This window comes from Eurosta solidaginis, chromosome 2, assembly GCF_040869045.1.
Source record: "Eurosta solidaginis isolate ZX-2024a chromosome 2, ASM4086904v1, whole genome shotgun sequence".
NCBI lineage: Eukaryota > Metazoa > Arthropoda > Insecta > Diptera > Tephritidae > Eurosta > Eurosta solidaginis.
This window is the reverse complement of record NC_090320.1, coordinates 250,827,136-250,842,227: the sequence shown is the minus strand read 5'-3', so window position 1 is coordinate 250,842,227 and position 15,092 is coordinate 250,827,136. Positions and strand designations below refer to the sequence as shown.

Genomic DNA, 15,092 nt, shown 5'->3' with positions numbered 1-15,092 from the left:
ATGAGAGCTATATACATACCTGCATCTGTAGTTACAGCTGAGTAATTTTATATTTGATAACTAACTAGTAAATTCTGGAATGGAAAAGCCTAGAAGTATGCAACTAGGAAAACAGACAGTATAAAAAGGCGACAACAGTAGAGGCGAGAATGAGTTTCATTTAAGCTATCAGTCAGTTTGGTTATTAAGCAAGCTAGTTGCAAAATATAAGTGTTATTGTGAAGTACTTTAATAAAGGCAATTTTTCCATTATTCAATATTGGAGTTATTTATTCAGTTTTTTTTTTTTTTTTTTAGTTATTTATTCAACAGTTTAGTGATTCGAACTTAGCAGAAGGTTGCAAATGAGGGAAATTGCAAGTAAATTTGTTACAATATAATACCACGAACAGTATTTCTGCCATGATACCAAGGGTTTTTGATTTCGCCCTGCAGAACTTTGTCATTTTCTGCTACTTATTATGGTACCCATTTTACAAAGTTTTTTCTAAAGTTATATTTTGCGTCAAAAAACCAATACAAACGCAATATTTGATCCCTTTTTTCAGATTTGTTATAGAAATATGGCATTTTTTTCATTTTTCGAAATTTTCGATATCGAAAAAGTGGGTGTGGTCATAGTCGGATTTCGCCCATTTTTATTAACAAGATTAAGTGAGTTCGGATAAGTACGTAAACTAAGTTTAGTAAAGATATATCGATTTTTCTCAATTTCTCATTTTAACGGCCGAGCGGAAGTACAGATGGTTGACTGTGTATAAAAACTGGGCGTGGCTTCAAACCGATTTCGCTCATTTTCACAGGAAACAGTTATCGTCATAGTATGCCCTTTCACAAGGATTGTTAAATTTTGGTTCGACTTATGGCATTAAAATTATTCTAGACAAATTAAATGAAAAAGGGCGGAGCCATGCCCATTTTGAAAATTTCTTTTATTTTTGTATTTTGTTGCACCATATCATTACTGGAGTTGAATGTTGACATAATTTACTTATATACTGTAAAGATATTATATTTTTTGTTAAAATTTGACTTGAATTTTTTTTTTTAAAGTGGACGTGGTCGTCATCCGATTTTACTAATTTTTATTAAGCAGACATACAGTAATAAGAGTTCCTGCCAAATTTCATCATGATATCTTCAACGACTGCCAAATTACAGCTTGCAAAACTTTTAAAATACCTTGTTTTAAAAGTGTGCGCTGCCACACCCATTGTCCAAAATTTTACTAATTTTCTATTTTGCGTCATAAGGTCAACCCACTAGAGGTTTACGCCGATAACTATATCGGCGGAGGCGGCATGGGCGGCGCGCCGGCTTACGCCGGTGTTCTTACTTTAAAAAGCTTGATTTTTTTATTTAAAAAATAATATTTAGGAAAGGTTTTGTTTGCATGTATTTAAGGAAATCAACGTTTTGGCCATTTCGGAAAGGTGCGGGGGTTTGCCCTAAAGTCTCGCGGATCATTCAGCTCCTTGCGGGGGGACTGTCCTGCATTCACTTATTCCAGGGAGGCTTCGAACCTAACCCTGGTCTAAGGGACTGGTACTGCTGCGTAGGTCGAAAAAAATTTAAGTATGTCTGTATGTCTCGTACAAAGCGTAGTTTCTCCGAAAGAGATGTTCTGGTCTAACTCCTCATATACGATGTAGACATGATTTCTTTAATTTATTTGTGGCCCCTTACTGGTCACGCACAAAGGCGACTTTCGGTTGCCATTAATGGCCTTTTAATACTCATGGCTATCGTGGCACATTTTTAAAGATTAGCACCAACGCTGGCCTATTGTTGATCGCGGCAAAGTGCGCCTGCAGTTTTTTTGGCTATTTTAAGAGCTATAATTCGCTAAGTGCGAACAGTAGCAATCCTGTCCACCACCAGTCACTACCACACCTCCTGGCCCTCACACCACATGCCAGGACAGAAGTTATAGGACTGCGACTTCGAACTCATACCTTCGTCGACGTCACTTTCCTAGAAGCTCTAGGTGTAACACCGAAGACTTTCTAACTTATTTGTTTTGTCCCGCTATGCTGCCGAGGTGGTGTGATGGTAGCGTGCTCCTCCTACCACACCGAAGGTCTTGGATTCACGAGCTGGGCAAATCAGATGCCGTTCGGAGTCGGCATAAAACAATTTGTAAGAAAAATTAAAAGGGGCACGACACAAATTGGCCTAAAATCTCTTCGGAGGTTATCGCGCCTTACATTTATTTATTTATGCTGCCGAGCACTACCAGAGACACACCTTAAAACATTAGGGAGTAACTATTCGGCCAAGGATGCCGCCCTCGAAATCATAAGCAGTCTAAGTGGATATTATTGCGTAACTTATAGGTGAAAATAGTATAATCCTACATAATAAATTTTACAAAGACCCTGGATAATTTTTTTTAAATGTGGACCAAAATTTGTTAAATCAAAATGATATTTAAGAATGAAAGTCGACCGATTTTAAATTGAAAGATGTTAATGTTAGGCTCAGTCCAAACGGCTGTTTTCATGACTTTTTATACGAGAATTTATTGTAAATAACCGCGTAGCTTCAGTTTTCAGCCTGGTTCGACGGTCCACTATGTTAGGGTAGTAGAACACCCGGTCATTTGTTCGACTGTCTTGGGAAAGCTTTTGCTTCACCAATTTAAGTGTTCTTGCGAAGGACAAAGCCTCACCTGGTTAATATGTATATGGCGCCTATGTATTCACATTTGTAACAGAAGCCGTAACGTGTAGGTGATATTTAAACTTGGTTAATAGGCTGTAAATCAATATGATTCACTCCAAGGGACTAGTTGGGGATAGGGCCGCCAACTTTACGAAATGTCAAACCGGGAGACTTGGGTATTGAATAATAAAGCGTGAAAATCAAAATTAACATTTCAGACGCTATTTTATAGTTAGACAAATAAAGTGACGGCTACCGTGGTGTGATGGTAGCGTGCTCCGCCAACCACACCGTATGCCCCGGGTTCACCCCCCGGGCAAAGCAACATCAAAATTTTAGAAATAAGGTTTTTCAATTAGAAGAACATTTTTCTAAGCGGGGTCGCCCCTCGGCAGTATCTGGCAAGCGCTCCGAGTGTATTTCTGCCATGAAAAGCTCTCAGTGAAAACTCATCTGCCTTGCAGATGCCGTTCGGAGTCGGCATAAAACATGTAGGTCCCGTCCGGCCAATTTGTAGGGAAAATCAAGAGGAGCACGACGCAAATTGGAACAGAAGTTCGGCCTTAGATCTCTTCGGAGGTTATCGCGCCTTACATTTATTTTTATTTTTAAATAAAGTGATTTTTCAAACCCTTCTCATACGTGCATATATTATGAACTTAAGTATGAGCTGAGAATCATTTCAAAGGAGTATTTAAACCCCTGGAACCAACTAAAAGATTTTGCATCCTTGATTTCGCTTATTCTTTCATCCAATCGGGGTATAGAATTTTTTTTAAAATCGGCACCTTTTTGGGGCAACTTGTTTTTTTAACAACTTGAGGACAGTTTGAAAACATGTTCGACTAGGTCATTTTATTTGAACTCATCGTTCCTTACTAATTTTTTGAAAAAATTATGCAAAGTGAGCATTTAAATTTTTATATAACGTTTCTTTTAGTGCTATGTTTTAATAACTTGATGAATTGGGTGATGCAAAATCCGTGTTAAGCTGGCATTGAAAGCGACTGTTTTTTAAATAACTTTTGAATGAGTGCAAAGAGTTAATTTTCGCAATTGGATTCTTATAACCGCGGCGAATCCTGTTTCACTAACAGACGAGGCTCTGGCGACCCCAAGCTCCTCATGGCACTTGGGGTGGGAAGGAGGGAAGGTTTAATGTGACCATATAAATCGTTCCCGAGATGGTCGGGTTAGTACCTTAATGGTGCTGTGTTACCGGAGCGTACCGGATCTGTATCCGGCAAAGGACCATCACATCGATAACACTCCCCAAGGCCTTCGGGGAGTAACATTATGGCTACAACAACAACAACAACAAGCATATTCGTTGATACCCCTTTCGACCATATCGGACCAATTTTCGACATGAACAATAAATGGCCTAGACAGTCTTAAACGAGTAGAAGACATAGTAGCGTGCGAAAAACGACGAAAATCGACGGCATATATCTCTACAACCCACCTACCAAATTTCATCGCTTTGTCCGTCTTTGGTAATGAATTATCTCACTTTTTCGGTTTTTCGAAATTTTCGATATCGAAAAAGTGGACGTGGTTATAGTCCGATTTCTTTCATTTTAAATAGCGATCTGAGATGAGTGCCCAGGAACTTACATACCAAATTTCATTAAGATATCTCAAAATTTAATCAAGTTACCGTGTTTACGGACAGATGGACGGACGGGCGAACGGACGGACATGTCTAAATGAATTTCTTTTTTCGCCCAGATCCGTTATGCGATCAAAATTAATATACTCTGTGAGCTCTGCTCAGCTGAATATAAAAATTATAATCACGTGTTGGTATTGTTTCGCACAACACTATATATATTGTGTAATTATTATACTTAAATTATTATTACTCAATTGCATTAAAAAATAAAAATCTAAATTTTTCCGCTGCCAGCTGCTGGCTGACGCTTAAATATTAAAATATTTAATAATTTCTTAAATTGCACTTAATTATTTATGTAGTACTTATAATTTTATGTACGCACATGTAATATATTTTTACATGCACTAAGTTAATAAATAGAATTTATATATTAATCATTTAAATTTTCCAGTTTGAAAACGCACTACCTCAAAGTGTTTTTCAAAAACGACCTATCTCATAATTTGTTTCAAAAATACCCTACTTGCATTTTTTTTTAATTTTCACCCTTTCTGACGTCAAAATGACATAAGTTGATATTCCACACAGCAGTCGAAATTAAATTTTTTCTAATGTTTTCATACATTTTGATTCTCAGCTTAAAGTAGATCATCTTAATCTAAATATGTATATATGTACATTTCTACGTGTGCTCGTGACTAAAATTCTCTTAAACGACTGGACCGATTTTGATGAAATCTTGTGTGTGTGTTCAAAGGCATTATTTCTTTCTTATTTTTCCGGAAATTACCCTCTTCTAAAAAAAATAATTTATAGTGCGATTTCATTGAAATATGGTAGAGAGCTACTTCCTTGACTAGCTTATTATTTGAGAAACTTTTCTTTCCGGGATTGGAAAAAGTGTTTGACCTTTTTTGAAATAATCCTATTTATTTAGCGATTTTCTTGAAATTTAGTACCGGAACTCCTTTCGACAAGCTTAATATTTTTGAGTTCCATATGTGGTCCCATTTCTGAAATATAGACCAAAATGTCATCAGAGTGATTCCGGAAAAGGTTTTTACATTATGGGTATCACATAGGGTGTGTTAATGAGAGCTTTAAGAAAGGGTGGCTTAAGAAGAAGAACGAGAGGGAAAGGAAGAGGTGTGTTAAAAGTAATAGGCTGAACAAGATAAAAAGGAAAATAAGGGATAGGAGTGGGAATTGGAGACGGAGAGAAGAGTGAGAGGTACTAGGAGCGGGTTTGGGAGTAGGAATGGAAGTAGAAGTGGAAGTAGGAGTTGGACTGGGAGTGTGAATGAAAGTGGGAGTGAGAATGGGAGTAAGTGGAAGTAGGATTCAGACTGGGAGTGTGAGTGGGAGTTTGAGTGGAAGCATTAATTGGAGTAGTAATGTGTTAGGGAGCGAGAGGAAGATAAATGGAATAAAGGATGGACAATAATTAGAAGACAAATTTATATGATAGTGGAAAGTATGAAATATAGAATGAGGAGGGGAAGCGATGCTTGCTTTTGAAATGGCAAACAAATTTTTGGCAGAAAAAATTCTGTCTGACAAATATTGCTTCTGCTACTATCGTGGTCGCTACTGTATATATGTATGTATATGTAGTTCTAAAAGTATTCGAAAAACCATATTATCGTTATTTGTCGATCTAATCTATTGTATATGTAAATGAATTTTATGGCTAAGAAATATTTGAGCTTTCGAATCTTTGCATTTCATTGCCAAGGTTACACAAGCGGAACATTTAAATATATGTATGTGTATTGTATATATAGTTACTATATGTAGCCAGGTGTATTTAAGTTAATTTAGAAAATATCTTAAGTGTATATTAGGGCGGGTCGATTTAAAAATCGCTCATTGCCCCCTTTGGGTCGAACTTTTGGGTAGGGGCAATTTCAATTCTACCTGCTGTGTCTTGTGGTGACTTAAAAAGACAACACAAGCAATTTTACGACCTGTAATTGTGTCACAGTGATACCTTCATTTTTTAAAACGGTTGAATAAAAAACTCACACAACTATGTTTACGACGTGCAAATGCATCACAGTGATGCCTTGGTTTTAAAAGGGGGTTGTAAAAACGCTAATTTCTAATAATTTTTTTAAATTTCTTTTCTATTACTAAGTTAAATTCATTTTTTCATTTACATATGTTCTGACTAAATAAATTTCTAAAGAGAAAAATAAACTCCAAATAGAAAAAACATAGGCATTTCAAAGTGGGATTTTTCAAAATTTGCCCCTACGACCCAAAGGGAGGACATCAGAATTCGTTTTAGATGTATGGTTCCTTCGGCAAAGTTTCTTATTTTGATCCCTAGAATATGATTTTCACAGAGCAATGGGCGATTTTTTTGCCTCCCCACAAATCGACCCGGCCTAATATATATGTACGTATTCGATACGCTGCTGAAAGTTGCTTGATCGAATACTCGTAGGTCAAAAGGATAATAAAGTAAAGTTATCTATAAGATATTTGCTTCGATATAAATCAATTGGCCTCTAATATTTATTGCGCAATATTTATAAATTGGATTCACCTACTTTTTGTTGTAAAGATGATAGGCAACTTTATTCCGTTGCTACTATGCTGTTTTCTTTTCTGGTAAAAATGTTACCCTCCAACATTTAAACTTTTGAACTGGGTGACCTCGCGTTAAAAATTTGTTGGTAAAGGTACCGTTTTCTTATTCAGTTAATAAAGGGCTCCGGCGACTAACAACGAGATTGACTGAATTTTTGTATGTGTGTGTGTCGGGTGGTTGACGGCTGCCCCGCGACTATCAAATAAAAAGCCATCAATCAACCTTTGCATTGAGAAACCATAGCGTTCGGACGTGAATATGTCGCCATCGGATGGTGATTTTTATACTCAGTTGAGCATAGCTCACAGAGTATATTAGCTTTGATTGGATAACGGTTGGTTGTACATATATAAAGGAATCGAGATAGATATATACTTCCATATATCAAAATCATGAGTATCGAAAAAAAATTTGAATGAGCCATGTCCGTCCGTTCGTCTGTCCGTCCGTACGTCCGGCTGTCCGTTAACGCGATAACTTGAGGTATCTTGATAAAATTTAGTATGTAGTTTCCTGGGCACTCATCTCAGATCGCCTTTTTAAAATGAACGATATCGGACTATACCCACGCCCACTTTTTCGATATCGAAAACTTCGAAAAACAAAAAGTGCGATAATTCATTACCAAAGACGGGCAAAGCGATGAAACTTAGTAGGTGAGTTGAACTTATGACGCAGAATAGAAAATTAGTACAATTTTGGACAATGGGCGTGGTACCGCCCACTTTTAAAAGAAGGTAATTTGAAAGTTTTGCAAGCTGTAATTTGGCAGTCGTTGAAGATATCATGATGAAATTTGGCAAGAACGTTACTCCTATTACTATATGTACGCTTTATAAAAATTAGCAACATCGGAGGACGGCCACGCCCACTTTAAAAAAATTTTTTTTAAGTAAAATTTTAACAAACAATTTAATATCTTTGCAGTATATACGTAAATTATGTCAACATTCAGCTCCAGTAATGATATGGTGCAACAAAGTACAAAAATAAAAGAAAATTTCAAAATGGGCGTGGCTCCGCCCTTTTTCATTTAATTCGTCTAGAATACTTTTAATGCCATAAGTCGAACAAAAATATACCAATCCTTGTGAAATTTGGTAGGGGCTTAGATTCTAGGACGATAATTGTTTTCTGTGAAAAAGGGCGAAATCGTTTGAAGCCATGCCCATTTTTTATACACAGTCTACCGTCTGTCCTTCCGCTCGGCCGTTAACACGATAACTTGAGCAAAAATCGATATATCTTTACTAAAGTCAGTTCACGCACTTATCTGAACTCACTTTTTATTGGTATAAAAAATGGTCGAATTTCGACTATGATCACGCCCACTTTTTCGATATCGAAAATTACGAAAAAATTTAAAAAATGCCATAATTCTATACCAAATACGAAAGAAGGGATGAAAAATGGTAATTGGATTGGGTTATTGACGCAAAATATAACTTTAGAAAAAACTTTTCGTGGTATTACATATATAAATAAATTGGCGGTATCCGACAGATGATGTTCTGGGTCACCCTGGTCCATATGTTGGTCGATATCTCGAAAACGCCTTCACATATACAACTAAGGGCCACTCCCTTTTAAAACCCTCATTAATACCTTTAGTTTGAAACCCATATCGTACAATCACATTCTAGAGTGAACCCTGGTCCACCTTTATAACGATATCTTGAAAAGGCGTCCACCTATAGAACCAAGGCCCACTCCCTTTTAAAAAACTCATTAGCACCTTTCACTTGATACCGATATCGTACAAACAAATTCTAGAGTCACCCCTGGTCCACCTTTATCGCGATTTCTCGAAAAGGCGTCCACCTATAGAACTAACGCCCACTCCCTTTTAAAAAACTCATTAACACCTTTCATTTGATACCCATATCGTACAAACAAATTCTAGAGTCACCCTTGGTCCACCTTTATGGAGATATCTCGAAAAGGCGTCCACCTATAGAACTAAGGTCGACGCCCTTTTAAAACGCTCATTAACACCTTTCGTTTGATACCCATATTGTACAAACGCACTCTAGAGTCACCCCTGGTCCACCTTTATGGCGATATCTCGAAGTGGGCGGTGCCTCGCCCATTGTCCAAAATTTTACTAATTTTCTATTCTGCGTCATAAGGTCAACCCACCTACCAAGTTTCATCGCTTTATCCGTCTTTGGTAATGAATTATCGCACTTTTCGGGTTTTCGAAATTTTCGATATCGAAAAAGTGGGCGTGGTTATAGTCCGATATCGTTAATTTTAAATAGCGATCTGAGATGAGTGCCCAGAAATCTACATACCAAATTTCATTAAGATGGCTAAATTATTTTCTTTTTTCGCCCAGATCATTTTGATATATAGAAGTCTATATCTATCTCGATTAGTTTACGCCGTTAGGGGGTACCGTTATGCAAACAAAGTTAATATACTCTGTGTATATATTTAGTAAAAATGTATCTAAAAGCGATCCTCCGACCACATTTCCCATAAGAGTTGCTGGATGCTTCTTCTAACTCTTCATATTTGTACCGCTCAATCGTAAGTCCGCTGTTTCCCGGTGCTTTGCTATTCTCACTTCATCATGATCGGGTGGCAAATCATATCTTCTGACGTCAGGGATAAGGATATCAGGTTCTTTATCTAGCAATAAAGGGAAAGTGCCTTGAAATTTCGGGATTTCAATTAAATTTGTAGTAGCTGTAAGCGATAGGAAAATTTATCCCTTATTATATAGATATTTATGCATGTATGTATGTGTATATATTTGAAATACAATCAAAAGGAAAGTTCCTCCAACAAAAAGGGTTGTTTTGTGGAAAATTTCTTTTTCACCAGCTAATGCGTAAAAATTCTCTTGAGCACTTGGTAAACTAATAGCGTTTTCTTTTATGTAAAAAAAGTTGCCTTCATGTTGCATTCTTCAATTCTAACTTTTGATCTAGTCACCTGCCGCTATGCAAAGTGGCTCTATTTGTAGTTAATGAAACCCTTTTTCTTATTCGGTGGAAAATATTTTGTGAAAGGAACAAACAAACTCACGAGAGAGCTTGGAAAAACCAACAGGGCGACACTATTTTCAGAAAAGAAAACGCCATAAAATGAATAAACAGACACATTTGTAAATAATTTCATATTAAAACAATTGTACTTTTATATATATGTACATACATATGTACGTCCATATACCCGATATTATAGTTGGGCATACACTGAAAGAAATGGTGCTAGTAAAATCAACAAATCGGTTCTGTTGTTCTTGCCTTAACGGAGATTCGGTGAAATTGATCGAATTATGGTTAATTCGACCGAGTTCCTTGTCAAACGAACAAATTTGTTTAGTAATTTCAACAGAAGAGAAATTGTCGCTCTTAAGTTAACAAAATTTGGTAAAATTGACAGATTCCTGGTCAAGCTAACTGATTTTTCTGTTAACACAACTGATCTCACTGGTCTGGTCATTTAAACAGCGATCAACAGTCAATACATGAGCAAATTTCAAAGGGAATTTTACGCCCACTGCGCTCTCTACTTTGTACTTATGACGATGGTGCCACTTGTTTAAAAAAAATACCAAAATAAGAAAACCACCAAAACGAAAACCCGTTTTTTGGATTTACTGTGCAAAAAGTTATGAGATACCGGGACACCTATTTATCGGGTACAGTTTTGCAACTTCTCCTCCAAGCGAAATGCAAAATTTCGCCCTCTTGTTGCAAAAGTTTTGTTTGAACGAACAGGATTTTTCCAAAGTTAGTAACATTTTGTTCAGGTTTTTTCGAATTTTCACTCACGCGAACGAATTTAATAAAATAGTAAAAACATCATTTTTTATACTCAGTTGAGAAGAGCTCACAGAGTATATTAACTTTGATTGGATAACGGTTGGTTGTACAGGCATAAAAGAATCGAGATAGATATAGACTTCCATATATCAAAATCATCAGGATCGAAAAAAAATTTGATTGAGCCATGTCCGTCCGTCTGCCCGTTAACACGATAACTTGAGTAAATTTTGAGGTATCTTGATCAAATTTGGTATGAAGATTCCTGAGCACTCATCTCAGATCGCTATTTAAAATGAACGATATCGGACTATAACCACGCCCACTTTTTCGATATCGAAAATTTCGAAAAACCGAAAAAGTGCGATAATGCATTACCAAAGGCGGATAAAGCGATGAAACTTAGTAGGTGAGTTGAACTTATGACGAAGGAGAGAAAATTAGTAAAATTTTGGACAATGGGCGTGCCACCGCCTACTTTTAAAAGAAGGTAATTTAAAAGTTTTGCAAGTTGTAGTTTCGCAGTCGTTGGAGATATCATGATGAAATTTCGCAGGAACGTTACTCCTATTACTATATGTATGCTTAAGAAAAATTAGCAAAATCAGAGAACGGCCATACCCACTTTTATAAAAAAAAAAAATTTATTAACCCTCCGATGAGTGACAGTTTTGAACTACACGGCCGTGTGAAAAGGTCCCTACGGACCTTTTTTTGTAAATCATGTTTTTTTCATATAAGAATTGTTTTTTTGATTATCTTTTTTTGTTTTTATTGTTTATAACTAAATTCTACATACAAAAATAATTTTTTAAATTTTTTATTTTTTTTTGCTTGAATTTTCTTAAGACTATTATAAAAAAGTTTAAACATTATTGTTGTTGAGCGTGTACTTCTTGTCCCCCGCCCTGTGCGCAAGTGTTGCAGCGATGTAAAAGTGTGCTATGTTCTCCGCAAATAGCGTTGCCGCAGCCGGAGCAGTATGCCCGCGTTTTCCGCTGCCGCCCGTACTCAGAACGGCAAAGGTGACATGACGGTCTACTTGACCTAGCCGCAAACGACGATGCATTGCCTTCCATCGGTCTTGGTAATTCCTGAAATGAAAAGAAAAATAATAAAAAAATAAATATATATTCTGTTCTTGAATTTGAAGATGTTTTTCTTACCCTGACATCGTATCCTTGGATATGAGGTTATATGGTTGTTCAGCAGCATATTATAAAACATGGCCAACGGCCATCGTTGTGTTGCTCCTTTGCATCTGTAAATGCCTAGCATTTGATCCATGGTGTCAACGCCGCATTTGTTGGCGTTGTAATCTAATATGGCATAGCGCTTCCGATTCTCGGTTTGCTCGTCAACGCGGCAGGTGAAGTGCATTGTGGAGAGCACGTTCACCACTTTATTTTTTTTCGGCACGTATGAGCATAACGCTATATCCCCTTCGTTGAACCCAAATAATGTACTATTGATGGTGCGCTTCGGGTTCTTCTTGAAATCCTGTGGAATGAATGTTTTGTTGTAGCGCACTGTATCAACATATGCGGTCTTCCTCCTCATCAAAATAGGCGCCAAGCCAAGAGTAGTAAAGAAATTATCCGCGTATATAGTACGGCCAGCATCTAAATATTTTTCCACAAGATCCTGCACAACGTTCTGCCCTTGGTTTATCTCCCGTTGTTGGTTTGGCAGTTTTCTAGAATATATCATTCCCTTCGCAGGATAATAATTCTGTGAGTCGCATAACCACCATACTTTCAAACCATACTTAGCTGGCTTTGACGGAATATATTGTGTGAAGAGGGTGCGGCCTCTGTAAGGGAACAACTGCTCATCAACTGTTAGTGCTTCATGAGGAGTGTAAGCTGCTGCCAAGTTATGTTGCAACATTTGCCAAATATCGTCAATAGCCGCAGTTTTGCTGTTGATGACTCGCTGTTGTCGAGTATTTCCATTATCGAATCGAATAAATTGTTTTATACATATGAAGCGATCGTACGACAACGCAGCTTTGTATATTGGGCAAGGGGTCGCGCCCCATAATTCCATAGCTGGTTCATGGTTTCATCTTGTGAGTCCAGCATACAAAAGAATAGCTACAAAGGCGTCAAACTCTTTCACTGTCACTAGCTTCCACTCCTTTTTCTTCGTGGGATTCGCCAAATTCCATGCAGCTGTAACCTCCCTGCCTTTACGATTTGTTTCACGTAGCACTAAGTGTATTATTTCCTGTGTCATGATTGAACGCATTATTGTATAGGGGTCGTGTATGTTTCCTGCTGGTCCTGGTTTCTTTCTTGTGAAGTCGACCACGTTTTGATTACGAGTGCGTGATGTTGGTGGTGCTTTTTTACTCCATTAGGTGCCATCTTTACCAATATAGTAACTTTCATTCATTTCCTGTCCATCATTTTCTTCCTCCTTATCATCGTCGTCATCAGTATCTTCATTTAGCTCGACGTATCCATCAGTTTCGGCATCTGACTCTTCAGCAGGTTGGTATGTGCGTTCATCATCCTCAACTTCATAATTATCAATTGCAGCAATATCAATTTCTTCATCCATGTCTTCGCCCATAAATACAGCAAATCTACTATCAACTGCACGCCTTTCATCCGCAGTCATTTGCTGGTAACGTCTACTACGGCGTACAACCATTTCAGCAACGTCCAAATTACTTGCATCTGCACTATTTATATTTTTGTTTCTATCACACACGATTTTACTCTTCGCTGTCTAAACTTTGACTGATTTGGTTTACGAAACTACAACTTCTTTTATATTCTTTCGTACGTCTACCTGAACTCAAAGACATTAGGGATGATGATAAAAACAAAAAATTCTAAGACAAGGGATGACGGAAAATCGTTTTATTGCTAGCAGTATAAAATTAGAATATTGTGCCTTTCCTTGAAAGCAAAGGGTGAGGGGGGACGGGTTGTAGTGGCCGAAGTAGGAGTAATTTCAGTTTGAAAATGCAAAAAGGTTAAAGTCAAATTTTAACAAAAAATTTAATATCTTTCAGTATATAAGTAAATTATGTCAAGATTTAACTCCAGTAATGATATGGTGCAACAAAATACAAAAATAAAAAAATTTCAAAATGGGCGTGGCTCCGCCCTTTTTCGTTTAATTTGTCTAGGATACTTTTAATGCCATAAGTCGAACAAAAATTTACCAATCCTTGTGAAATTTGGTAAGGTCTTAGATTCTAGGACGAGAACTTATTTCTGTGAAAAAGGGCGAAATAGGTTTAAGCCACGCCCAGTTTTTATACACAGTCGACCGTCTGTCCTTCCGCTCGGCCATTAACACGATAACTTGAGCAAAAATGGATATATCCTTACTAAACTCAGTTCACGTACTTATCTGAACCCACTTTGTATTGGTATAAAAAATGGCCGAAATCCGACTATGACCACACCCACTTTTTCTATATCGAAAATTACGAAAAATGAAAACAATGCCATAATTCTATACCAAATACGAAAAAAGGGATGAAACATGGTAATTGGATTGGTTTATTGACGTAAAATATAACTTTAGAGAAAAACTTTGTAAAATGGGTGTGACACCTACCATATTTTGCCGAGTCTTTGATGGGCAGCGGTTTGTCAAGCGTCACGATCTGAGACTGCTCAGCTACAGAAGAAATTTCATCAGCCAAGCGTAATACTTAAAGAGAACAGAAGCAAACGTATTATACATTAATTTAGAGAGGTGAGAACAATCTTTTTTATAGAAAAAAGGGAGTCCGAGCTATCAAATGTGTTTGAGTGAGAGTTATAATCTTGGCATAAACGCCGAAAAGGTTCATTTTGTTCGAAATTCGTTCTACATTGTTTCAGCAGAAGAGGTTTGAAGTGTCTCGATGTCCGAGAGGGAACGCAAAAGTTCACTTCATTCAGAAGGAATGGGCTCGAAATTGATCCATTTAAAAGTTTTGTCATAAATATCACACCAAGCATTTCCCTTCGACTAGCAAGAGTTGGAAGATTGATAAGCTTTAATCGATTAGTATAAGGTGGAAGATTAGTTAAAGAGTCCCATTGGAAATTTCTTAAGGCAAATAGTAAAAATTGTTTTTGTATTGATTCGAGACTGTCTGCATGGACTTGATAACGCGGATTCCAAATTATCGAGCCGTATTCTAATATTGGCCTAACTAATGTTGTAAAAAGTGCTTTAGTTATGTAAGGGTCGTTAAATTCTTTTGACCACCGTTTAACAAATGCAAAAACACCTTTGCCTTTATTCACTGTAGCATTAATATGAAGATTGAAACTAAGTTTGGAATCCATCATGACTCCCAAGTCAATAAAATTATTTACAGTTTCTAGACTATAGTTGTTAATTGTATATGAAGCTGGTGGCGAAACTCTCCGAGAAAAACACATGAATTTACATTTTTTGAGATTGAGCGGCATATAATTTACAT

At 37.0% G+C, this 15,092-nt stretch overlaps 2 protein-coding genes across 4 annotated transcripts in view; one reads left to right on the top strand and one right to left on the bottom strand.

Annotated features, from left to right (window-relative positions):
- The window catches only part of Msp300 (Muscle-specific protein 300 kDa), a 480,743-nt gene that overhangs the window by 37,769 nt on the left and 427,882 nt on the right, over window positions 1-15,092 (top strand). The gene's annotated exons all lie outside the window — the stretch shown is intronic.
- On the bottom strand, window positions 11,603-13,032 carry LOC137242716 (piggyBac transposable element-derived protein 4-like). The gene is made up of 2 exons (XM_067769969.1): window positions 11,821-13,032; window positions 11,603-11,748 (listed from the first exon to the last, which is right to left on the bottom strand). Exons 1-2 carry the CDS (start codon window positions 12,701-12,703, stop codon window positions 11,702-11,704), a joined length of 930 nt encoding a protein of 309 aa, XP_067626070.1. The 5' UTR covers window positions 12,704-13,032; the 3' UTR covers window positions 11,603-11,701.